This window comes from Ranitomeya imitator, chromosome 3, assembly GCF_032444005.1.
Source record: "Ranitomeya imitator isolate aRanImi1 chromosome 3, aRanImi1.pri, whole genome shotgun sequence".
Lineage (NCBI taxonomy): Eukaryota > Metazoa > Chordata > Amphibia > Anura > Dendrobatidae > Ranitomeya > Ranitomeya imitator.
Genome location: NC_091284.1, coordinates 746,429,459 through 746,453,678, shown reverse-complemented (window position 1 = coordinate 746,453,678; position 24,220 = coordinate 746,429,459). Strand labels below are relative to the sequence as shown.

Sequence of the window (24,220 nt, the reverse complement as noted above, 5' to 3'; positions counted from 1 at the left end):
CCTGCTTCACATACTGGAGGAACTCTCCTCTTGACGGCGGCTCTTCCCTAATCCAGTTTCTAGCTATCACCTTCCTAGCCACATACAACAATCTGGCTATAGCTATCTTTAGGTGTTTATCCACTCCAATCTCATCCACGCATCCCAACAAACAGACAACTGGATCCCTTGGCACCGTGCATCCATACGCACCTTCCATACAACTCAAAACTACCACCCAGAAGGCAGCCAACCTCGGACATGTCCACATCATATGGAAAATGTCTGCATCCGTAGACTTACACCTCGGACATTCAGAGTCATTACGCAATCCTGCCTTATATAGCACCATCGGAGACCTATAAACTCTGTGTATCACATAGAGCTGTGACAGTCTATACGGTTCACTCAGCGACAGTCTTGGGATCCATTCCAACACCGACTCCCAAGTCTCGTTATCTATTGGGCCCAAATCCCTTTCCCATTTAGCTCTTGCCATTATTGGAAACCCCAATAGAAAAGTGTGCAACAGATCCCTGTACAGAGTGGATATGACCCCTTCAGTCGTCCCATCATTACACACATACTCCAGTACTATATCCCTTTGAATCCTAATACCTCCGTTCCTACTCTGAGCTCCAAAGGCATGCCTCATCCGCAAATATTGATACTCCCCTGCAGACCCAAGGCCAAATTCCGCCTGCAATTGGGAAAATGATTTCAGTTCACCTTGTTCAATTATTTGATACACATACTGAATCCCTTTGCCCAACCACTCTATCAGTACCCCCAATGTCTCAAATTCTTTCAGATTGTTATTATGCCATAGCGGCGAGTATCTAGTCAAGTCCGTGATCCCACGTATGTGCCTCAATCTACTCCACAGCTTGCGTATCAACAGCAAAGTCGGATATAGCTTCCCCAAACTCTCCAAGGATCCATCCTCCAAACATTGCACCACTGGCCTTCTTTTTGTCACCACCTCCATCAACCGCTGTACTGCCCCAGATGACCCCCCATGCGCCCAGCCCCTTAAATGCTGACTCTGGGCTGCAAGAAAGTACAACTCAGGGTTAGGCAATGCCAGACCCCCATCATCCTTGGGTCGCTGAAGTGTCTCCAGTTTGATACGCGGATGCTGCCTCCCCCAAATCAGATTCCTAAACAGAGAGTTGATCTGTCTAAATTTCCCACATGGTATCCAAACCGGCGCATTGTGAAGAATATACAATATTTTCGGCATCAGAATCATTTTGATAAGATTCACCCTGCCTACCACAGACAAATGTAGCTTAAGCCATGCATCCGCTTTTGCCTTGAGGGCACCCAAGATTGGAGTCAGATTCTCATGTATATAGTCAGTGACCGGCATAAATACCCATATTCCCAGGTACTTAAATTTACTCGTCACCTCCAGTCGCCCGTCCTCCAATGGCTCCCCATCCACATCGTCCACCTTAAACAAGATAGACTTACTCCAATTTATCCTAAGTCTGATCCGAATCGTTCAATAATCCCAATGGCTCCCTCCAAGGATGCAACCGGGTCAGCCAGAAACAACAAAATATCATCCGCATACAACGCCACCCTTTCTTCAATCACCCCATATTTAAACCCCGTCATCTCATCAGACTGTCGAAGCGTAGCGGCCAGTGGTTCCACCGCCAGAGCAAACAAAAGGGGGGAAAGCGGACACCCCTGTCTCGTCCCTCTAGCCAATTGTATGGTCCGTGACAACTCTCCGTTTACCCTAACCCTGGCCATCGGCATCGAGTACATTAATTGAATCCATGATATGAACTGCGGTCCAAACAACATTCTTCGCAACACCTGCCAGAGATACCCCCACTCCACACTATCGAACGCCTTGTGAGCGTCTAAAGATGCAATAACTCTCTGGCCACAGTTATCGGCTTTGAGTTGCAAGTTCATATACAGCCTTCGTAGATTAATCGCAGTTGACCTATCAGGCATAAAGCCAGACTGGTCTGAGTGTATCAGGCCAGAAATAACACTTGTCAACCTCATCGCCAACACCTTAGCCAGGAGTTTAACGTCGATAGTAAGCAAAGAAATTGGCCGATATGAATCCGGCTGTGTCGGGTCTTTCCCCTCCTTTGGAATCACCACTATTGTGGCCTCCCGCATAGATGCCGGTAGCCTTCCACCATTCGTAGCCTCTTCCAAGACCGCCTTCAATTTAGGGATCAACACTTCCCCCAAGCTTTTATAAATTTCGTCAGGAAATCCGTCTACGCCAGGCGCCTTCCCATTAGCCATCGACTGCAATGCCCGTCCCAGTTCCTCCTCCGTAATGGGAGCCTCCAAATCCTCCCTAGCTGTGTCACTCAGCCTCGGGAGCTCCAACTCCTCAAGGAACGCCACCGTTTCCTCCATTGACCCATCTACCCGTGAGGAGTATAAGTCTGCGTAAAAATCTGCAAAAGTCTCCAAAATCTCTGAAGTCTCAGAAACAGCAACACCACTCCCAGTCACCAAAGAGTGAACAAAGGAAGTATTTCTCTGGGCAGATGCCACCAGCGACAGCAAATGATCCACTGATTCACCCTCCTGGTAATAGGCCAAATTCATGAATTCCCTCTTCCTTTCAGCCTTACTCAGCAAGACCGCCTCTAGCTGGCTTTGAGCTGCCTTTAACCTCCTCCCAGCCTCCAAAGTACCCATTATTACCATCTCCTCTTCAGCCACCCTCAGCCCATCTATCGCCAGCCTCTCTGCCTCTCTCGATTTCCGCTTACACCTGCTAATATCCCTAAACAACAGCCCTCTCAAGTACGCTTTCATGGTTTCCCACACAGTAAGCACATCTACGCTACCCTCATTTATCTCAAAAAATTCCACCAATTCCTTCTTAATCTTCTCCAAGTCTATACTGTGTAGCCAATTAGGGTGAATTTTCCACTCCCTTCTGCTCCTGTTCCGTGTCCCCACTGATCGAAATTCCACTTCAACTGGACTATGGTCTGAGAGAGCCCTAGGTAAATATCTCACGTCCCTTACCATCGTATCTAGTAATCGGTTACCCAGTGCCAGATCAATCCTAGACAGCGTACCATGAGCTGGTGAGTAGCATGAATACGCCCTTTCCCCGATATGCCTAACTCTCCATAAATCAACCATGCCCACTTCCCCGACATAAGTCCCAAACGTAGTGATATGTCCCGCCGTCCTATTCTGGGGGTTTTTGTTCTTATCCCAAAAGTCATCACATATATTATTAAGGTCACCGATAATTAGTAATGGTAACGGTCCCCAGCGCTCTACCCTCTCCAGCACCTCTCTTATCTTCTTACTTGAGTATGGGGGCGCAATATACATTGCCACTATACACATCAATACTCCATTCATTTTACATTTCACCACCACATACTGACCATCGACATCCTCTTTTACCATTACCTCCTCATACTGCACCCCCGCAAGTATTAACACAGACACACCCCTAGAATACGTCGAGAAAGTAGAATGATACGCCCTCTGTATCCAGCGCCTATTCAATATGTTCACCCTCTCCCGCACTAAATGTGTCTCCAGCAGGCATATCATTGAGACTTTCTGTTCTCGGACATACTGCAGACTTGCCGCCCGCCGTGTTTTATCCGCCAGACCTCTCACATTCCAACTCAATATTTTAATACAATCTCCCATCATGTGGCTCATCATTTCTTAAAGTATCCAATTTCCCAAGTATGAGCTGCCCCAACCCTCCCACCCCCCCTGCCCCCTCCCAACTTGCCCCCCTAACCCCCCCAATATAACGCATTCTTCCTCTCATCAAGAGTGGGGCTCCACTGCCCACTGCGAACACTCTCCCTTACTTAACCCTCTCCATTCGCGTCCCGCTGTCATAGCAATCACAATTTCCCCGCCAACTTTCACTTTATTGTATCTTAACATTTCAACTTATATTAACATATAGAAAAAGTACCAAACCAGTTCACAGTACCCAGCATAACCCTCCTCCCCCGTACTTAGTAGTTGGTACTGTCCCCTCCGGCCATTCCTTCAATATGGCCCAGCAAAACCCCCAACAGTTGCTCAACTCTTTAACCATTGCTAACGAGCGCAGAACTCTCCTCTATCGACAGAGAAAACAAATCCCAACTGGATCTCGCCGAAATGTCAGTCGCCCATTCCCTTAAGTTTTTTCTCATGAGTATCAAGCCACTGGGTAGCGTCCTCCGGTGTCAAGAAAAAGTGGGTCTTATTAAAAGCCACCAGTCTCAGCTTGGCGGGAAACATCACTGAGTACTGCACTCCCAGCTCCCTCAGTCGCCGCTTGACTCCAGTAAACTTCATCCGCTGTTTCTGAACCGCAGCGGAATAATCCGGATAAATGGCGATTTTCTGACCTCCAGCCGTCAGATCCTCCATCTCTCTAGCCTTTCTGAGGATAATGTCTCTGTCCCTGTAGTTCAGTATTTTAGCAAGCATGGTACGGGGATTTGCTCCTGGGGCAAGGGGCTGCGGCGGGACCCTATGAGCCCGTTCAACAGCAAAGACTTTTGTCAACACTGTGCTCCCAATCTTCTCCAGCAGCCAGTTCTCCACAAACTCAGTGGGATTTCTCCCCTCAGTCTTTTCAGGCAGCCCCACTATACGTATATTATTTCTTCTGGATCTATTTTCCAGATCCTCATTTTTGGCAGCGAGCTCGGCTATTGCTTGGGCGAACTTCTTTTCAGCTTTTTGTAGCTTAACTATGTGATCTTCTGCCGTGCTCACCCTCTCCTCCACCACTCCTATACGTTTGTCCATTTTCTGCAGAGCCGCATTAATCTGTGCCGTATCCCCTTTAACTTCCTGCATCTGCTGGGCCAAGGAGTTCAGGGATTGCTGACATGAAGAGATCAGTGTGATAACATCTCTAAGAGTCGGCTCCTCTCCCTGTGATATGGCTTCAGGTCCCCCACTAGCCCCAGCCATGCTGCCTCTCTCCTTCCCCCTCTGTACCTCATGCTGCTCGGCTGTGCTTGCTTCCTCCTCCTCCTGGTCAGCTCCAGATCCTGGTTCTGCCTCCTCAGCAGCCTCCACTCTGGCATACTGCTGCAGCTTTGCGGCCACCTCCATGCGCCGCTGACATGCGGCGTTCTCCTTCTCGGCGTCCTCCCTAGCATTGGAGCCATCTTGGCCGGCTCCTGCATCGCTGGTGCCAGCGTCTTTCTGCCGCCTCCTGGTCATCGCTGCCGACTCCGGACCTGCTGCTCCGCACTGCTGCACTCTCCGGACCTTCAGCCAGCCGGATTTAGGTGAGTTTACCCGAAAATCGGGGTTAAAGCAGGATTTTTGTCCTTATGGCAGCAGGAGCACTCTTCCCTGCTTCCACTCACATGGCCAGCTAGGACACGCCCCATGTAATATTGTATACACTGGGGAGTTGGTATTCAGGGGTTTTGGCCCTATTATAGGCCTAAGTGATATATTTGTAGGTCACTTGGATGACCGATTTTAAATGTTTTTAATGTTTGTGTTCTGTGGTTTTCTTGTGTCTATATGTGTATGGAATAAAAACTATATATTTTTCACTTGATCCTTGTCTGAGGTGATCCCCTTCTATGGTCTATTGCTTTTCTCTTTTTTGTATTTGTGTAAATGCTTCTAATGATTGCAGGGATTCCAAGACCGTTTTATTCTGACACATTGTACTTTCTGTTAGTGGTAAATTTCGCTTACTTTGTTTTGCATTTATCTCCAAAAATATTTTACATTTTTCAAACATTTTGAAAAATGTGTAATTATTTTTTTTTTGATGGCAGTGTCCAAACAAGATATTGAGGACCTATTATTAGGATAATATCTAATTGGTGGGTGTCCGACTTCGGGCATCCCAGTAACTGACAGCTAATATAACCCTCTGTGGCAGCTCCTTGTAAACATTGTGCAATTTTTCGCGTTTGCACTTCCTTCTTTTTCCTTTTATTTTTCCAAGAGCCAAAAATTCTTATTTTTCCATCCACATAGATGGAACTCTTTTTTTTTTTTTTTCATGTCCCCATGTTCTGAGACCCTTAACTATTTACATTTTTTTTTGCTTATCGAACTGATGTCTATATTGATACCATGTTAGGGTAGAGATGACACTTTGATGGCATTTTAGCACATTTTTGTTACAGAGGTACAATAACTGAAAAACCACAATTTTGGCTTTTTAGTTTTTTTTTTCTCATTATGGCTCTTACCGTTTGTGTTACTTTACATTTTTTTTATTTTGATTGGACTTTTACAGACTATAATATCACATATTTCTTAATTTATGGGAGAAAAGAGCAGTGATGTGAATTTTTATATATTTTTTTATTGTTCGTATTTGAAAAAAGGAGATTTTTGTGTACTCACCGTAAAATCTTTCTCTTAGCCTCTAATTGGGGGACACAGGACCATGGGTGTTATGCTGCTGTCCACTAGGAGGCGACACTATGCATAATCTGAAAAAGATTAACCGTGGCTCCTCCTCTGCAGTATACACCCCTGGACGGCGTCAGCCTTCTCCAGTTTTGTGCAAAAGCAGTAGGAGGAACGTGACATGAATAACATAACCATGCCTATAAGAAGGCAACTATGTATGAGCTCAAGCAAACAATATGAGAACTCGACAGTAACAATGGCCCGGAAGGGCAACATGGTGGGAGCTGTGTCCCCCAATTAGAGGCTAAGAGAAAGAGATTTTACGGTGAGTACACAAAAATCTCCTTTACTCGGTCGCCTCATTGGGGGACACAGGACCATGGGACGTCCCAAAGCAGTCCATGGGTGGGAAGCAATGGACAAATATTGTGCAGACAGGCCGCTACACTTGGGGCACCACCGCCTGCAGAACACATCTACCCAGGCTCGCGTCCGCTGAGGACTGGGTATGAACCCTGTAGTGTTTAGTAAACTGTAGACTAGTCCAAGTGGCCGCCTTACACACTTGTTGTGCCGAAGCCTGGTGCGGAATGGCCCAGGAGGCCCCTACCGCCCGTATAGAGTGTGTCGTAATACCAGCTGGAAGAGAATTCTTAAGGCGGTAGGCGTCTTGTATGGTGGATTTGATCCACCTGGCAAGGGTAGCTTTGGAAGCTGGCAGACCCTTGCGGCCGCCTTCCGGAAGAAGGAAAAGAGAATCAGACCTCTGGAAGGACGCAGTCCTAGACACATATATACGCAATGTCCTGACAAGGTCAAGCATATGCAAAGCCGTCTCCACTCTATGAACCAGGACTGGACAAAAGGATGGCATTGAGGTGGAAGTGGGACACAACCTTCGGAAGGAAAGATGGGACTGTATGGAGAACTACCTTGTCCTGGTGAAAAACCAGGAAGGGCCGTCTGCAGGAGAGTGCTGTCAGTTCAGACACCCTTCGTAGCGAGGTGATTGCCACCAGGAAAACTGTTATGACCTGGTGGTAAGGACAATAATGGACCTGGTGATTAAGAGCACACGGAATGACCTGATAGTTACAAATAGTATAGGACGAGCTCTGAGACGTGGGAACTCTGCTGACCGCAATCCCTAATCCTATCATTCACACTAGAAATAGCCGTGGATTGCTCCTAACGCTCCCTATGCAACTCGACACAGCCTAAGGAACTAGCTAGCCCTGAAGATAGAAAAATAAAGCCTACCTTGCCTCAGAGAAATTCCCCAAAGGAAAAGGCAGCCCCCCACATATAATGACTGTGAGTAAAGATGAAAATACAATCACAGAGATGAAATATATTTAGCAAAGTGAGGCCCGACTTACTGAACAGACTGAGGATAGGAAAGGTAACTTTGCGGTCAGCACAAAAACTACAAAAAGACCACGCAGAGGGCGCAAAAGACCCTCCGCACCGACTCACGGTGCGGAGGCGCTCCCTCTGCGTCCCAGAGCTTCCAGCAAGCAAGACAAAAATCAAAATGGCAAGCTGGACAGAAAAATAGCAAACAAAGAAAAACAAGCAGGAACTTAGCTTCTGCTGGGAAGACAGGTCACAAGAACGATCCAGGAGTGAACTAGACCAATACTGGAACATTGGCAGGTGGCATGGAGCAATGATCTAAGTGGAGTTAAATAGAGCAGCCAGCTAACGAATTAACCTCGTCACCTGTGGAAGGAAACTCCGAAGCCGCAGACCCACTCACAACCAACAGAGGAAGCCCATGGACAGAACCAGCCGAAGTACCATTCATGACCACAGGAGGGAGCTTGACAACAGAATTCACAACAGAAAACCACCTTCTGGGATAGAAGGCGGAGGGGGACCGAAGGGTGGTTCCTGCAGTGCTGTCAGGACCAGGTTGAGGTCCCACGTTTCTAGTGGTCGTCTGTAGGGGGAACCAATCAGGAAACCCCCTGAAGAAAAGTCCTTACTTGCGGCTTGGTAGCAATGCGCCTTTGAAAAAGCACTGAGAGGGCTGACACCTGGCTCTTAAGTGAGCCCAGGGACAGCCTGGCCTCCAAACCCGATTGGAGAAAACCAAGTACTTTGGGTAAGGAATAAGGGAGTGAAGTCTGGCCACGAGATTCGCACAAGTTAAAGAAAACTTCTTCTAATGATTGCAGGGATTCCAAGACCGTTTTATTCTGACCTAATGTACTTTCTGTTAGTGGTAAATTTCGCTTACTTTGTTTTGCATTTATTTCCAAAAATATTTGACATTTTTCAAACGGGGCGGTCGAGGAGACGCCTGGGGGCGTCTAATGTAAGTTGTACGATGTCGGCGTACCATGTACGTCTGGTGCGATTAGGATGGTTGGAACTGCCTCTTGCTTGATCTTCCTCACCACCCTGGATATCAGGGGAAGAGGTGGAAAAGTGTACAGAAGCTGGAACTGGGTCCAGTCCTGAACCAGAGCGTCTGCTCCGAGCGACCGTGGATCGTGTGTTATGGCCATGAAGTTGGAGACCTTGGCATTGAAGTGGGATGCCATTAGGTCCACATCCGGGGTCCCCCCAGCGATGGCAAATCTGGCAAAAAATTTCGGGATGGAGAGACCACTCCTTCGAATCTATTCCTTGTCGGCTGAGGAAGTCTGCTTCCCAGTTGTCCACACCTGGAATGTGGACCGCCAAGAGAACCGACCCTGTGTGCTCTGCCCAGTGGAGGTTATGTGACATGTCTCGCATCACCTGGGTACTGCGGGTTCCCCCTTGGTGGTTCACATATGCCACAGCCGTGGCATTGTCCGACTGTATTCTGATGTGAGAGGCTGCCAGTAAGTGATGGAAGGCCCTCAATGCCAGGGGGATGGCACGAATTTCCAGGATGTTGATGGGCATGGTCGCTTCCACTGGGGACCACTTGCCCTGTGGTGTTGGTGCACTGCACCCCAACCCATCAGGCTTGCATCGGTGGTCAGAACGTTCCATTGACCTGTGAGAAAGGATTTCCCCTTTGCTAGCGAGGTTGGCTTGAGCCACCAGTGCAGAGACCTCTTGGTTGACGTTAGCCGGAACTCCCTGTCGAGAGAAAAGGGATTCCTGTCCCAGGACTTGAGAATGGCTAGTTGGAGAGGCCTGAGGTGAAACTGGGCAAATAGGACGGCTTCTATTGCTGCCTCCATCCTGCCGAGGACTCTCATGGCAAACCGGAGAGAACGGGGGGGGGTTTGCGGAGGAGGGTGCGAACTCCTAGGTGAAGAGCCAGTGCCTTGTCCTTGGGAAGGAGCACTAGACCCCTGTTGAATAGCATTCCCAGGAAGGTCAGAGACTGACTCGGGGTTGGTGACGACTTTTGTAAGTTGACTAACCAGCCCATGCGACTCAGAGTGTCGATTTGTAATTGAGACGCTGAGCTTGCAGTACTTGAAGGTGGGAGCCTTGATGTGTAGATCGTCCAAGTATGGAACGACTACTATGCCTCTGGAGTGCAGGACGTCCATGGTGGCTGCCATGACTTTAATAAACACTCTGGGAGCCGTGGTGAGTCCGAACGGGAGAGCCACGAACTGGTAGTGGTCCTGGTCGATTGCAAACCTAAGAAACCTCTGATTGGCAGGTGCAATCGGTATATGCAGGTATGCGACTTGTATGTCTATGGAGGCGAGATATTCTCCCTTCTCCATTGACGCAATGATGGACCGAAGAGACTCCATGCGGAAGTGACGGACCCGTACATATTTGTTGAGTTGTTTTAGGTCCAATATGGGCCGCACACTGCCTCTTTTCTTGGGGACTACGAATAGATTGGAGTAGAACCCTCGGAAGCGCTCGGCCGTGGGGACAGGTACTATGATTCCTGCTTGAAGAAGCGAGGAGACCGCTTGTCGGAAGGCACGAGCCTTGGCCGGTGGTTTTGGGGGGGACAGAAAGGAAGAATCGGTCCAGTGGGTTGGAGGTGAACTCTATCTTGTATCCGGAAGACACTAGTTCACTGACCCACCTGTCTTCTGTAATAGGCAGCCAGCCTTGATGAAAGAGCAAAAGTCGTCCGCCTACGGGTGTGGTGTCTTCCGGAGTCTGTGAATCATGATGAGGAGAAAGTCTGAGATTTTCCTCCTCTGGGCTGCTTTTGACTGCCAGGTCTTGTCCGACCTTTGCATCGACCGTGAGTTGTCCCTGCGTGGGGAACGGTTACGATTTTGTGCTGGACGCGAGACGGACCAGCCCGAAGAATTCCGAAAGGATTGGAATCGAGTTTGGTTATGCTTCTTGAAAGTGCATTAAGGTTTCAGTTGGGGAAGAGAGGTACTCTTACCCCCGGTGGGGTTGGATATCATCGTGTCCAACTGTTCACCAAAAAGTCGCTCACTGAGGTAGGGGAGGTGTGTGAGGGACTTATTTGAGGCTGAGCCCGCTTTCCATTCCCGCAGCCAGAGGATACGCCGAATTGTGATGGCGTTTGATGCTATCCCCGCTACACCCCTTGCTGAATCCAGAGCTGCATGAAGCATGTAATCTGCTACAACTGCTATTTGAACCGCTTGGTCCGACAGCTCAGGAGTGGATGCTTGGAGGCCAGCTTGTAAATTTTTGGCCCAGGCCAGAATGGCCTTGGCAGCCCATACTGAAGCGAACGCAGGAGCCAGGGATGCCCCTGCAGCCTCGAAAATTGAATGAGCCATGCGTTCTACCTGCTGGGATAACGCAGATGAACGTGACCTGTGGGTTTGCTTGCGTCCTGACCTAGACGTGGATGTGCCAGGGCCGTCCTGTCCCTGAGTCAAGCTCTCTCTTTGCTGGGTAGCGGTCATAGCCGAGGCATGACTCTGCAGAGCCTGAAGCAATGTGGAGGTTAGGTTATCTATAGACTGCGTCATAGATTGCGACATCTGAGTGACCCATTCCGGCGTGGCATTAGACACTGAAGCATTGTCAGGGACCTCTTGGGGCTCTGACACAGTAGTCTGAGTGCAGTCCTGGCAGTGCGGGTACGTGCTGCCACTGGGAGAGCGGTCCTGCAGGCTGTGCAGAATGCATAATAGCAGTCCTGCCTGGTTCTCTTGGACCTTGAGCCCGGCATAGTGCACAGAGTGCAAAAGGGCTATGCAGAGGAACCTATAGGGAAGCCTTATAGGGAATATGGATTCACAGCCGAGTAAAACAACTCAGCTGTGACCTTGCCCCACCAGTTTGCTCCTAGGTCCAGCACCGAAGAACCACAGTCCGGTGCCCCCCGGATACTGGCTGGCTTGGTCCTGCTGACCGGAAGATGCAGGGTTAATCCTTGCTGCAGTAGAAATGGCAGCCGAGGAGAAGAGGCAGGGGGAGAAGGGGGCGGAGAGTGAGGAAAAAGGCGGCAAAGCTGTGTAAAAGCGCGATCTTTCTGTCTTGATCCGCCCCCTCTGTGACACTGTAGAGTGTCATATTTGTCATCCGGGGGCGGAGAGGAGGCGGCAGCTTCAGCTAGGCCAAAGCTGCGGCCTAAGTTAGATGCCTGATGCACAGAAAGGCTCCAGGCCGGCGTGGAAGTCCGGGAGGGGGTCGCATCTGAACCGGACCCCCCTGGATTTGAAGGCAAGATAGCGGGGGGGGGAAAGGGCTATAAGCGGAAGGGGGGGGCCCTGTGAGGGGTCCCCCTGAGGCAGTATAGAGTTGGTGCTGCCGCAGATACAGGGGTGCAGGGAGCCCTGTGTCTCTATTGTGCCATGCCTGCCTGCACTCCCCCCGGCCCCGAAAGGAGCCCGCAGCTGTGCTGGGGTCCCTGGATGCAGGCACAGTGTGCTGGCCCATTGCTGGGAGCTGCCTGTACAGGCCCTACCTGAGGCGTCTCAACCTAATGCCCCCAGAGGGGGATTAGGGAGGGTGCTGCTATGACCTTCAGGGGGCTTCATCCTCGCCTCAACCTCAACCCATAAACCAAAGGGAATTGGGGAAGGAGGGGGGTTCTCGACTTCGAACCAGCACCCGAGGGACTGGGGAGGGAGCGGCATAGGGAATAGCCATCTCTACTTCAACTGGGCACCCCATAATAGGGGGCCGAGGAAGGATCCATGCCGGGAGTCTCACAGGAGACCCACTTTTCTTCATCTGTAATCCGTCGGAAAAAACAGAGTAAAAAATCTTAGGTGTGCCTCCTATGCGACACTAAGCAAAAACTGGAGAAGGCTGACGCCGTCCAGGGGTGTATACTGCAGAGGAGGAGCCACGGTTAATCTTTTTCAGAGTATACATAGTGTCGCCTCCTAGTGGACAGCAGCAGAACACCCATGGTCCTGTGTCCCCCAATGAGGTGACAGAGTAATCTTTTTTTTTTTTTTTTTTTTTTTTTTTTTAATCACCTTAAGGAACTTGAACCTTCAGTCATTTTAGTGCTTGTTCTATATACTGCAATAACAAATGATTGCAGTATATAGATAAAATTATGTTCTCCTACGACCCCAAACTACAGGCTTCACAGGAGGACAAAGATGGCAGCCGTGGGGGCCTCCAGTAGTCTCCCAGCTGGCATGACAATCATTCAGGTTCCCCCTTCTGCAGCTGCACCATTTAATCTCACGATCAGCAATTTGACAGCGGCTTTTACATCTTTATACAGCAGCGATCGGAGTGAGCTCTGGTCATTGCCGGTACAAGATGTCGGCTGTGCATTACAGCCAACATCTCGCTGCTATTTCTTGGGTCTAGAAGTGATGATGCCACGTGACTGCTGCGGTCACTGATCGGCTGCAGGGTCAGGTGACTGGACCGGATGTCATCTCTTCCTGTCCCAGCGTGGATTACTGGCGCGGCGGAGGATTTTAGCGGTAGGTATCTTTTTTAATGATTCCTTCTTTTTGCAATTTATTTATTTTTTTCACTTTGGGGGAATTGGTTCTAAAACTGTGCAGACCCATTAATTATGACCCTGTCTTAGTTTTGCACATCTCTGGTGGATGTCTGCTCCTATAACATTTTATTCTATTGCTTTGGATAGATGAATGCAGAACGCTGACTCAGGAATCGTGCGATATTTCCCCTATTCTGTCTCAGGCCATGGACGCTTTACAAGATAGACCCGTCCTGTATAAGTGAGTAAATCTCTGATCTGTAGCCTTGTATAGCAAAGCGTATTTTGGACCGAGCAGATAATATACATTAAACCATACATATGTGGCACATATAAAATAAAGGATACCATTGACATACACTTGGTAGAAAATGAATGGCAGACCATTCGGAAGAATTATAAACCCAAAAGCGAAAACAACGAACAAATGGTCATAAACCAGGTCCGAACAAGAGAAGATCATGAAAGTAAAAAATCTTTATTTATCAAGCAATTGTTTATATGGTGGAGAAAGTGGGAGCCCACACATCATTAAATACAAAAGTAATAAATACACGTTCCATTAGATACTAGTGTGAATGATTAAAACACTCTGGGCTAAAAGGGAAAAAAGGCATCTGAAAAGAGGGGAGTACAGTGGGACATAGGGTATATGTGTATATATAACTAAATGTATATATAACTAAATGTATCTGATAATATGCAGCATTAGAAAAATTGACAAAGTGACAAAAAATAAAGTCCACTGATTCACTTTTGATGTAGGACGATATATATCAAAAGCTTTTGATACGGTGCCACACAAAAGGTTGATACATAAAATGAGAATAATGGGGATAGGGGAAAATATGTGCAAGTGGGTTGAGAGCTGGCTCAGGGATAGGAAACAAAGGGTGGTTATTAATGGAGCACACTCGGACTGGGTAGCGGTTAGCAGTGGGGTACCACAGGGGTCAGTATTGGGCCCTCTTCTTTTTAACATATTTATTAATGACCTTGTAGGGGGCATTCAGAGTAGAATTTCAATATTTGCAGATGACACTAAACTCTGCAGGGTAATCAATACAGAGGAGGACAATTTTATATTACAGGATGATTTATGTAAACTAGAAGCTTGGGCTGATAAATGGCAAATGAGCTTTAATGGGGATAAATGTAAGGTCATGCACTTGGGTAGAAGTAATAAGATGTATAATTATGTGCTTAATTCTAAAACTCTGGGCGAAACCGTCAATGAAAAAGACCTGGGTGTATGGGTGGATGACAAACTTAAATTCAGTGGCCAGTGTCAGGCAGCTGCTACAAAGGCAAATAAAATAATGGGATGCATTAAAAGAGGCATAGATGCTCATGAGGAGAACATAATTTTACCTCTATACAAGTCACTAGTTCGACCACACTTAGAATACTGTGCACAGTTCTGGTCTCCGGTGTTTAAGAAAGACATAGCTGAACTGGAGCGGGTGCAGAGAAGAGCGACCAAGGTTATTAGAGGACTGGGGGGTCTGCAATACCAAGATAGGTTATTACACTTGGGGCTATTTAGTTTGGAAAAACGAAGACTAAGGGGTGATCTTATTTTAATGTATAAATATATGAGGGGACAGTACAAAGACCTTTCTGATGATCTTTTTAATCATAGACCTGAAACAGGGACAAGGGGGCATCCTCTGCGGTTGGAGGAAAAAAGGTTTAAGCATAATAACAGACGCGGATTCTTTACTGTAAGAGCAGTGAGACTATGGAACTCTCTGCCGTATGATGTTGTAATGAGTGATTCATTACTTAAATTTAAGAGGGGACTGGATACCTTTCTGGAAAAGTATAATGTTACAGGGTATATACACTAGATTCCTTGATAGGGCGTTGATCCAGGGAACTAGTCTGATTGCCGTATGTGGAGTCGGGAAGGAATTTTTTTCCCCAATGTGGAGCTTACTCTTTGCACATGGGGTTTTTTTGCCTTCCTCTGGATCAACATGTTAGGTTAGGCTATGGGTTGAACTAGATGGACATATAGTCTTCCTTCAACCTTAATAACTATGTAACTATGATATCATCACACATGGAAGCCAAATGGCAAAAAAGTAGTCAGCCACTTCGCCCTACAAAAGTTTAAGCCAAAAGAGCCATAAATATTGTAAAACAATTAACGTTTCAATAATATGTGCAACAAGCTATAGATAATAATAATAATAATAATAATAATAATAATAATAATAATAATAATGATGATTTTAGTTATATAGCGCCAACATCTTCCGCAGCACTTTACAAATTATAGAGGGGACTTGTACAGACAATAGACATTACAGCATAACAGAAATCACAGTTGAAAATGGATACCAATAGGAATGAGGGCCCTGCTCGCAAGCTTACAAACTATTATGAGTAAATAGCCTAAGCAAATACCCGTCAGATTATAATTTTAATAGAAATATCTGTGTAGGGGGCGTGGCTATGGAGTGAGCGAGGAAGGACGCATATAGTGAGAGCTCCTAGAATCCTGCATGTATCCTGCATATAAGACCCCCTTTTAAGCACTCAATTTGCTTCTGCTGGGGCTTCTGGAGACCTGGAGGCTGCCGACCCCTGGAAGAGACCACAGCGGTAACTGGAAGAAGTCGGAGGGGAGGACATACCTTACGGAGCGGTGAGCTCCACGTGTAACGGCGGCCATCTTCTCAGGAGGACGCCCTGCGGGCAGACGGCGCGAGGCTGTCTGTGGCTGTGGCTGGAGCCCCTCTTGGTCCCCAGACGGTACCTGGCACCTGCAGGTTAGAGCTGCGGGACCCGGGCCCGACGGAGGGACAGAGAGACTTACGTTGGCGGCGGCGGCTGTGTGGGCGGCAGCCATCACTGAAGCGCGCGCTCCTGCAGTAGGAGGCGCGGTGCGGCTCATTATCACCGCAGCGTGACTGGGAGGTGAGCGCTTAACCTGCTCTGCACATATTACGGGGAATCGTGGTGAGTGCTCTGGAAGATTGAGCCCCACGCTCCCCTATTAACCACGACCCAGCCGGCTGCACTTTTATTGGGCCCCCCCTCTGCTGCCATCGCTGCAAAGAACTTTCCCTGTAACAGGGGTCTCCGCCATATTGGCAGCCTGTGCCCCCTGATTATACACCAGTATACCTCCTGACTATAAGGGTGCCCAACCGGGATACACATCATACACAGCCTTGGTGTGACCGTATAATAATCCTACAGACCTAACTTAATTACCTTGTTGGGCCACACAATTATTAACCATGCACCGTCCAAAGAATACAACTGCAGCTGACAGGCTAAAAGAATTCGCTAGAAGTGACACTTCAGATGGTGCAAGATCTCTTAGAAATAATTACTCACAAGCTCAGCGCGGGAAAATCCGCCTCTCTGATAGTGTTGATGAGAGCGAGCAAGATGATTTGACTCTTAAACAAGCATCTGAACAATTAATGCAAGCTATATCTCTAACTAGGACGTCTCTTTCTGAAAAAATAGAGGATGTACATACGGAGGTGGGGCGCCTAAGGCAAGACATGCAGACCATGAAGGGACGTATAACAGAAGTTGAAACAAGGGTATCTCAGGTGGAGGACACTATCAAACCTATGGAGGCAAAACTAACGAAAGTTGCTGGGTCTATAAATGCCTGGAAACAAAAGGCAGACGATTTGGAAAACAGACTGCGCCGAAACAATATTCGCATTATTGGTCTGCCGGAGCGCTCAGAAGGCCAACAACCTGAAAAATTCCTGGAAGATTGGCTCAAATCCTCTTTGGGAGACATATTCTCCCCAATGTTCTCGGTGGAAAGAGCCCATAGAGTCCCTACAAGATCCCTTCCTCCTGGAGCCCCACCCAGACCGTTCCTGGCACGCATCCTTAACTGCAAGGACAGAGATGCTATTCTGCGACTGGCACGACAAAAGAGTTCCATCAAGTTTAATAGTGCTACAATCTCGATTTTCCCAGACTTCTCCGTTGAACTTCAGAAACAGCGGGCAAGATTTATGGATGTCAAAAAACAACTCAGACAAGAACATCATCTACTCCATGATCTATCCAGCACGTCTCCGGGTGGTCTGCAATGGTTCCTCCTTGTTCTTCACTGACCCATCGGAGGCAGAGGACTGGCTGCGATCCCGTGGGAAGTCTAATGCAATGGAACCCTGATAAGTTTCCGACCAACTAATGCCTCTTTAAATTTTGAAATTGGAGCTCTCTCTGCGAGCGTTCAAAATACCAACAATACCGGACGCTGGAGTCAGCGGGGGTATCCCCAGGTTTATTTGATGATGGGAGCGATAAACAATGCTCCTGGATTGTTCAGTTCTTGTTAAGTTTTCTTTTTTTGTTCAGTTTAACTAGCACTAATAAGTATTTAGGTAAAAGCCGCCTCCAGAACTGTTATAATTATTTATGCGTAATCTGTAGACCTCTCTCGACCACCATTGTATGCCATAGGTTAAGGAATGAATATGGAGTCTAAATTGATATGTATGACCTGGAATATACGGGGTATTAAATCACCCCGGAAGAAAATTAAGGTGTTCTCCCAGATCAGGCGATATCATCCTCATATTGTGGCCCTGGTAGAAACACATTTAACTAGAGACACAGCCAGAAGCGTACAGAAACCCTGGGTACAATGGCATGTTCATGCGTTCCACACCAGCTACTCGAGAGGGGTATCATTGTTAATACACAGAGATGTTCGATGGGAGGCCCGGACGACTCGGCGGGACACAGAGGGACGTTTTGTTTTTGTTCATGCATTAATTAATTCTCGTGAATATGTTATATTGTGCATTTACAACCCCCCTCCAGCTAATATTTTAATACTTAGGATGGCAATGAGTTTTGCGTTAAATTACCCAGACGCACATGTCATCTGTATGGGTGACTTTAACCTGGTCATGGATAGTTGTCTGGATAGGTTGAGACTGGGAGATGGGTCATCTGGGGAACCTCAGCCCTTGTCTTCTTCATTGGCCCCGACTCAGCTGGCACTGTTCATAGAAAATAGTGGCTGGGTGGATCTATGGAGGATACGTCACCCTGGGGAAAAAGGATATACCTGCCACTCATCTACTAAGAGTTCCCTGTCCCGTATAGACTATATTTTTGGGTCTGGTGGCTTGGTGCAATGGGTAAGCGGTATAGAGCATGGCAATAGAGGAATCTCGGACCACAGTCCAATTGTTCTCACGCTTACATTTGGGAAACTGACTAATGGTAGAATATGGAAGTTGAACCCCTTTTGGCTTAAACTAATAGACTCAAGTGATAGAACAGTTGACCAGTTGAATTGTTATACTCGATCTCACCCAGAACCTCAGGATATTAATTTATTCTGGGACGCCCTTAAGGCGTACCTAAGGGGCTGTTTGTCCTCTACGATTTCTTATGTTAAAAGGGTGACATCGAGAGACGACGATGAGATTGAGCAACGCTTGAAAGATGCTGAGGCCGCATATACAGCCAGTCAGACTAATAACAATAAGGTTGAGTGGTTAACCCTGCAAAGATTATATGCCCAACACCTGGACACTAAATCCAAACGTAAGCTGTTTTTTACGCGACAATCATATTTTGAAGTGGGAAATCAGGCGGGGAAATTTTTGGCTTTCCTGGTACGTCAACACAATACGTCTAATATGGTAATACAACTTCGTTCGCCAGACGGCTCGTTGAACACCACCACCGAGGAAATACTTCAGTGCTTTTATAATTATTATAAAGGGTTATATGAGTCCAAGAGCGATTTCAGTGTTTCAGATTGTTTAGAATATTTATCCGATATAGAATTCCCTACACTGAATTCCACACAGCAGGCTTTTATGGACGCTGAATTTACCCTAGAAGAAATAGAGCAAGCTATAACGGATATGGCCTCTGGGAAGGCCCCCGGGCCAGATGGCTTCCCAGTCGAATTGTATAGGAAATACCGAGAAGTACTAGCTTCACTTTTATTGCAAGTATTCAGAGAGATATGGAGAGGGGGATGCCTGCCCGATACTTTTTATGAGGCACATATTATTGTACTCAGAAAAGAGGGGAAAGATCCATTAGAGTGCGGGTCCTATCGCCCCATATCGTTAGTAAATGTAGACTATAAGATTTTTACTAAGATTTTAGCCACTAGGCTGAACTCTATTATACTAGACATTATACACCCGGATCAAACTGGCTTTATGCCTGGTAAGAGCACCTTTATAAATATCAGACGGGTTCAATCGATAATTCAATACAGTTCTTTACTACCTGATAATAACTGGGCGTTGGCGTCGTTGGACGCAGCTAAGGCGTTTGACTCTCTTGAATGGCCCTTCTTGTCCGCTTGCCTGCAGAAATATGGTTTCGGGGCTAAATTCCTGAATTGGGTTAATATATTATACATGAAACCAAAGGCCCGCATAATAGTAAATGGCTCCATCTCTGAGCCCTTTTTATTATATAGGGGAACCCGTCAAGGGTGTCCCCTTTCCCCAGCCCTATTTGCTCTAGCAATAGAGGCATTGGCAATGCGTCTCCGATCTTCCCCCGGTATTGAGGGTATAAAAATAGCGGATCGCATTGATACCATTGGTTTATACGCCAATGACATGATAGTATTCATGGATAACACGGAAGAGACGTTACCGAGGGTGATTACTACCATAGATAGATTTAGTGGGTTCTCAGGCCTATATATTAACTGGGATAAATCTGCTCTAATGCCTCTCTCTCAGTCCCCAGCATCTAATCTCAATACTCTTTCCTCGTTGCCCATAGTATCTAACTTTAAGTACTTGGGTATATATATGTCTCAACATAGTGGGTCGGACTTACAACTCAATATTTTTCCTCTGCTAGATTACGCTAAACTGAAATTTACATCTTGGAGCAAGATTCCATTATCTGTAGCAGGTCGTATTAACCTCATTAAAATGATATTGCTCCCTAAATTTAACTATTGTCTTCAACATAGCGCAGTAACTGTACCGAAGTTCTTCTTCACCAACTTAAACTCTCAGGTTGCTTCATTCATATGGGGAAAAAGTAGGCCTAAGCTTAAATTAACTACTTTGCAGAGATCTAAGCAGGGGGGAGGAGTGGCATTGCCTGATTTTTTTTTTTTATACTATCTGGCAGGACAGGCGAGGGCACTAAGTAAATGGATGCCACATAACTACCTCCCTAATTCTGAGAGTCATCTGGTTAGTTCTGTTAGCGCTAAATGTCCATTGGGCCTTTTGGAGTTGGGGAAAATAAACGCTCCCCGCATGCTACCCATGCTCCGACTGGCACGATCAACCTGGAGGCAGATTAAAAAAGCTATTGGATTTGGAGATATTATTGCTGAAATGCCTTTATGGGACAATGGTTATTTCCCCATGTTGATAGATCATCTGCAGGTTTTTGGATCTCCCACGGGGTTCTCTCGGTGGGGGATTTATACGATCAGGGGGTCTTTATGTCTTTTGAACAGCTGCAAGCTAAATATGCCTTTCCAAGATCTCAATTTTTCCGCTATCTGCAACTTAGAACAGCTATTCAGTCATATATTAGAAATGTGGGAGCAAACCGCAACATCTCATCTTTGCCACTGATAGGCATTCTTAAATCACAGGGACCTCAGGGTCTTATTTCATCCTTATACACATATCTGTTGTCAATGGGAGCGAACTCAGCTATAGACTTGGTTAAGGGCAAGTGGGAGGGACTTGTCCCTGATATGCAGAGTGAAGCGTGGGAGGACGTTCTTGACTCTCCCCTTAAAGTATCCCCGTCAATTAATAACAAGATGACCCAGTTATATATAATTCATCAGTCATATTTGACCCCAGTGAGACTTTTTCGGATGGGTCGATACTCGACGTCGGAATGTCTGCGTTGCCACTCACCGGATGCTGATTTCATACACATGATATGGCAGTGCCCAATTATTTTTCAATATTGGAGAGAGGTAACGTCGTTGTTGACCTCACTATTGTCAATCCCGGTCCCTCTTGAACCCCTGATCTGTCTGTTTGGAGTGTGGGATGAGGAGGTTTGGGAACATTATGTTGGGATTTTTTTACCAGAAGTATTATTTTTGGCACGAAAGATGTTGGCGTTGCGATGGATGGGAAGGTCACCCCCTACACTTAGGTCCTGGGTTGAGCTGGTGAACACAATTGTCCCATATGAACGCACACTCTACCAGAATAGGGGTTGCCCGGGCAAATTCAATAAAATCTGGGATAGGTGGAATGCCTCCCATCTCACTTTGTGATCTAACCGATTGATAAAGATACAGTTTGTTTGATCTCTTGTTCTGCAGATATTGCGCAATGGAGAGTATAATGTTACTGCTAAAAGGCGACGTAGTAATAGTTTTGGAGGCTTAGTCTGGTTTAGTTTAGTTTAGTTTAGTTTAGTTTGATTATAGTTTAGGAACTCTGCATACTGACCGTTCCATAATTTCACGTATATGTCTTATTCCGTATATATACAAATGATTGGTATATGTATGCTCTGATGTCTTTCTTTTTTGCGAATGTAACCGTGCAAGTCAATAACAAAGACAAACATTTATACTGTATTTTATTGTGATTAATAAATAAACGAATTTAAAAAAAAGAAATATCTGTGTAGATCATAGATTAGTGCTCATTGAGTGCAAATAAGGCAGAAAGATGTTGAGAAATTTTGGCAAATAGCCTGATGGTCCTGAGGAGCGAGTGTGGCGCACACCCCGACGCGCGTATTGGAATTATCCTTCGTCAGTAGGCTGCGTATCTTATATACTGGTAGTGTGGACCTTTGTTATATCTCTTATAAACCCCTGCTTGATTCTTGACGTATATAATTGTCATGGAGTGGTTGTGTCTGTGTCACTGAAATCGCTCACCTCCCGACAGGTGCTGGCAGGACCCACCTCAAGTAGCAGCAATGGGAGCTAACCACTTAAATGCCACTGTCAATCTCTGTCTATTCGTGGCGTCTGTCCGGCTCTTCCATTACCCCCTCCCCTTGTGATGTGATCTCAGGGTGACATGCTGAAGACTAGGGTTGTGCGAAATGGATCGTTCATTTTCAAAAGTCGGGTTTCATGAAACCCGACCCGATCCCTGTGTGGGGTCGGCCATGCGGTACGCCATTTTTTCAGCCAATGAAGGAGCGTGGGCAGAGTGATGACATAGGTCTTAGGGGCGTGGACGCCTATCGTCATCTTGTCGATTGTGCGCAGTAGCGATTTGCAATGTGTAACACCAGCTTTTCTGTTCAGGGACGGAGGGGAGAGAGGGAGAGGGAGAAAAAAATAAAAATAAATAATAAAAAAAAAAATTCCCATTGACTTTGCATTGGGTTTCGTGTTTCGGTCGATCCCTGACTTTTCGCCATAATCGGCCGATTTCACTCGACTTTAGAGATAGTCGGGTTTCGCGAAACCCGACTCGACCCTAGAAAATTAAAAGTCGCTCAACCCTACTGGAGACCCCTGTTTTGCCATGTTTGGTGCTTTTAGGAGATTTTCTCCATTTACTGGTTGAGGCCTGGTTGGACACACAGAGCGGTTAGTCAAAAGATTTAGGGTACATTTATTGAGGTCACCTTGTTGCTAGTGGGTGGTTTATACACTTTTTTGATAAAAAAAATGTTAAAGGCACTCTGTCAGCACGGAATGACTGTTCAAAGCATGTGCAGGCGCTCGGTACATCATGGGGGGGGGGGGGGGCATTCATTTAAAGGGGTTTTCCAACTAGCAAAGTACATTTTAATTAATAAATGCCATGCTATAATGTCTGTATACTCTTTTGCGTCCTCCCCTGCCCAGGAGCTGTGGTATGATCAGACCATGTCCCTGCACGTCAGACACGGCCATTACACAGTACACAGCAGGGGCACATTTATAAGATTATCTCAGCACAGGAACATTTTATTTAAACACATCTAATTGTGGAAATTATTATTATTCCAAGATCTATAGATGAAAATGAACTTTGTTCATGGGAAAACCTGTTTAAGTGCACACTGCCACTTGTTTTCTTTCTATCTCCACCCCTCTTTTTTCATTGATAGCTGTGGTTTATAGGACCAGGGAAAGACTGAGATGGATGTAAAACAAGCAGATGGGAAGGTGCAATGAAATGTTTGGGTGCACCAGGGGTGCACGGGGCACCTGTACTTCTTTTGAACAGCCATTCTGTGCTGACAGAATCCTGTTAACTAAGTGTTAATTGATCGCAGTGAGCTGATGCATAGTGTATCTATGAGTGTTGTTCTTTACGGTCATACTGAAATATTACAGCTTATGGTGCAAGTTCATGTCAACTTTTACAAAAGATTACCAGAATAAAGCAAAAATTCATATCGCTCCACGTTTCCACATCCTTAAATTAAAAAAAAACATGAAGTATCACTGCATCAGTTACATGTTTGATCTATTAAAATGTAAAACAACCTCATTTTTCAGACTATAAGATGCATCGGACCATAAGACGCACCCCAAATTTTCAGAAGGAAAATGGGGAAAAAAAATGAATGCGTCAAAAGGGGGGGTCCATCTTTACAGTCCAAATTCAGCTTACTGGGGGGGGATCGGCAGTGCTTGCGGAGTGGAGTCACAGGGGGTGTTTGGTGGTCCAGTGATGATATGACTCCCATCCTAGACTGGTGTGGCTGTGATCGGTGGTGCAGGACTCCCATCTCAGACAGGCGTCGGACCACCAAACACCCCCTCTTCCCAGCGGCAGAATCTCCCGACTTCTGCTGCCGCCACACTACTGGTAAGTACATTCCAACTGTAACACGCACCCCCATTTTGCCTCCAAATTTGGGGGAAAAAAGGTTTTCTTATAGTCCGAAAAATACGGTATGTAACATGTAAAGTAAATGCCTCAAAGAAAAAAGAAGAAAAACGCAGAAAAGTGTTCACGGCTTTTTTTTTTTTTTTTAAACAAAGTTCAGATTTCTTAAAGTTACTAAAATAAGAAAAAAACCTGTCCAAGTTTGGTACAGCCGCAATCATATTGACCTGAAGAATCCTGTTGCTAGGTCATGTTCCCAGCCCAATGTACGCCGTTGAAATGATAC

The 24,220-nt window shown here is 46.5% G+C and overlaps 1 protein-coding gene across 1 annotated transcript in view; it reads left to right on the top strand.

The window, feature by feature from the left end:
• The window catches only part of COG6 (component of oligomeric golgi complex 6), a 181,314-nt gene that overhangs the window by 43,410 nt on the left and 113,684 nt on the right, over positions 1–24,220 (top strand). Inside the window, exon 8 of the mRNA XM_069758914.1 lies at positions 13,319–13,412. Within this exon, the coding sequence (XP_069615015.1) occupies positions 13,319–13,412 (94 nt within the window). The remainder of the gene's footprint in view (positions 1–13,318; positions 13,413–24,220) is intronic.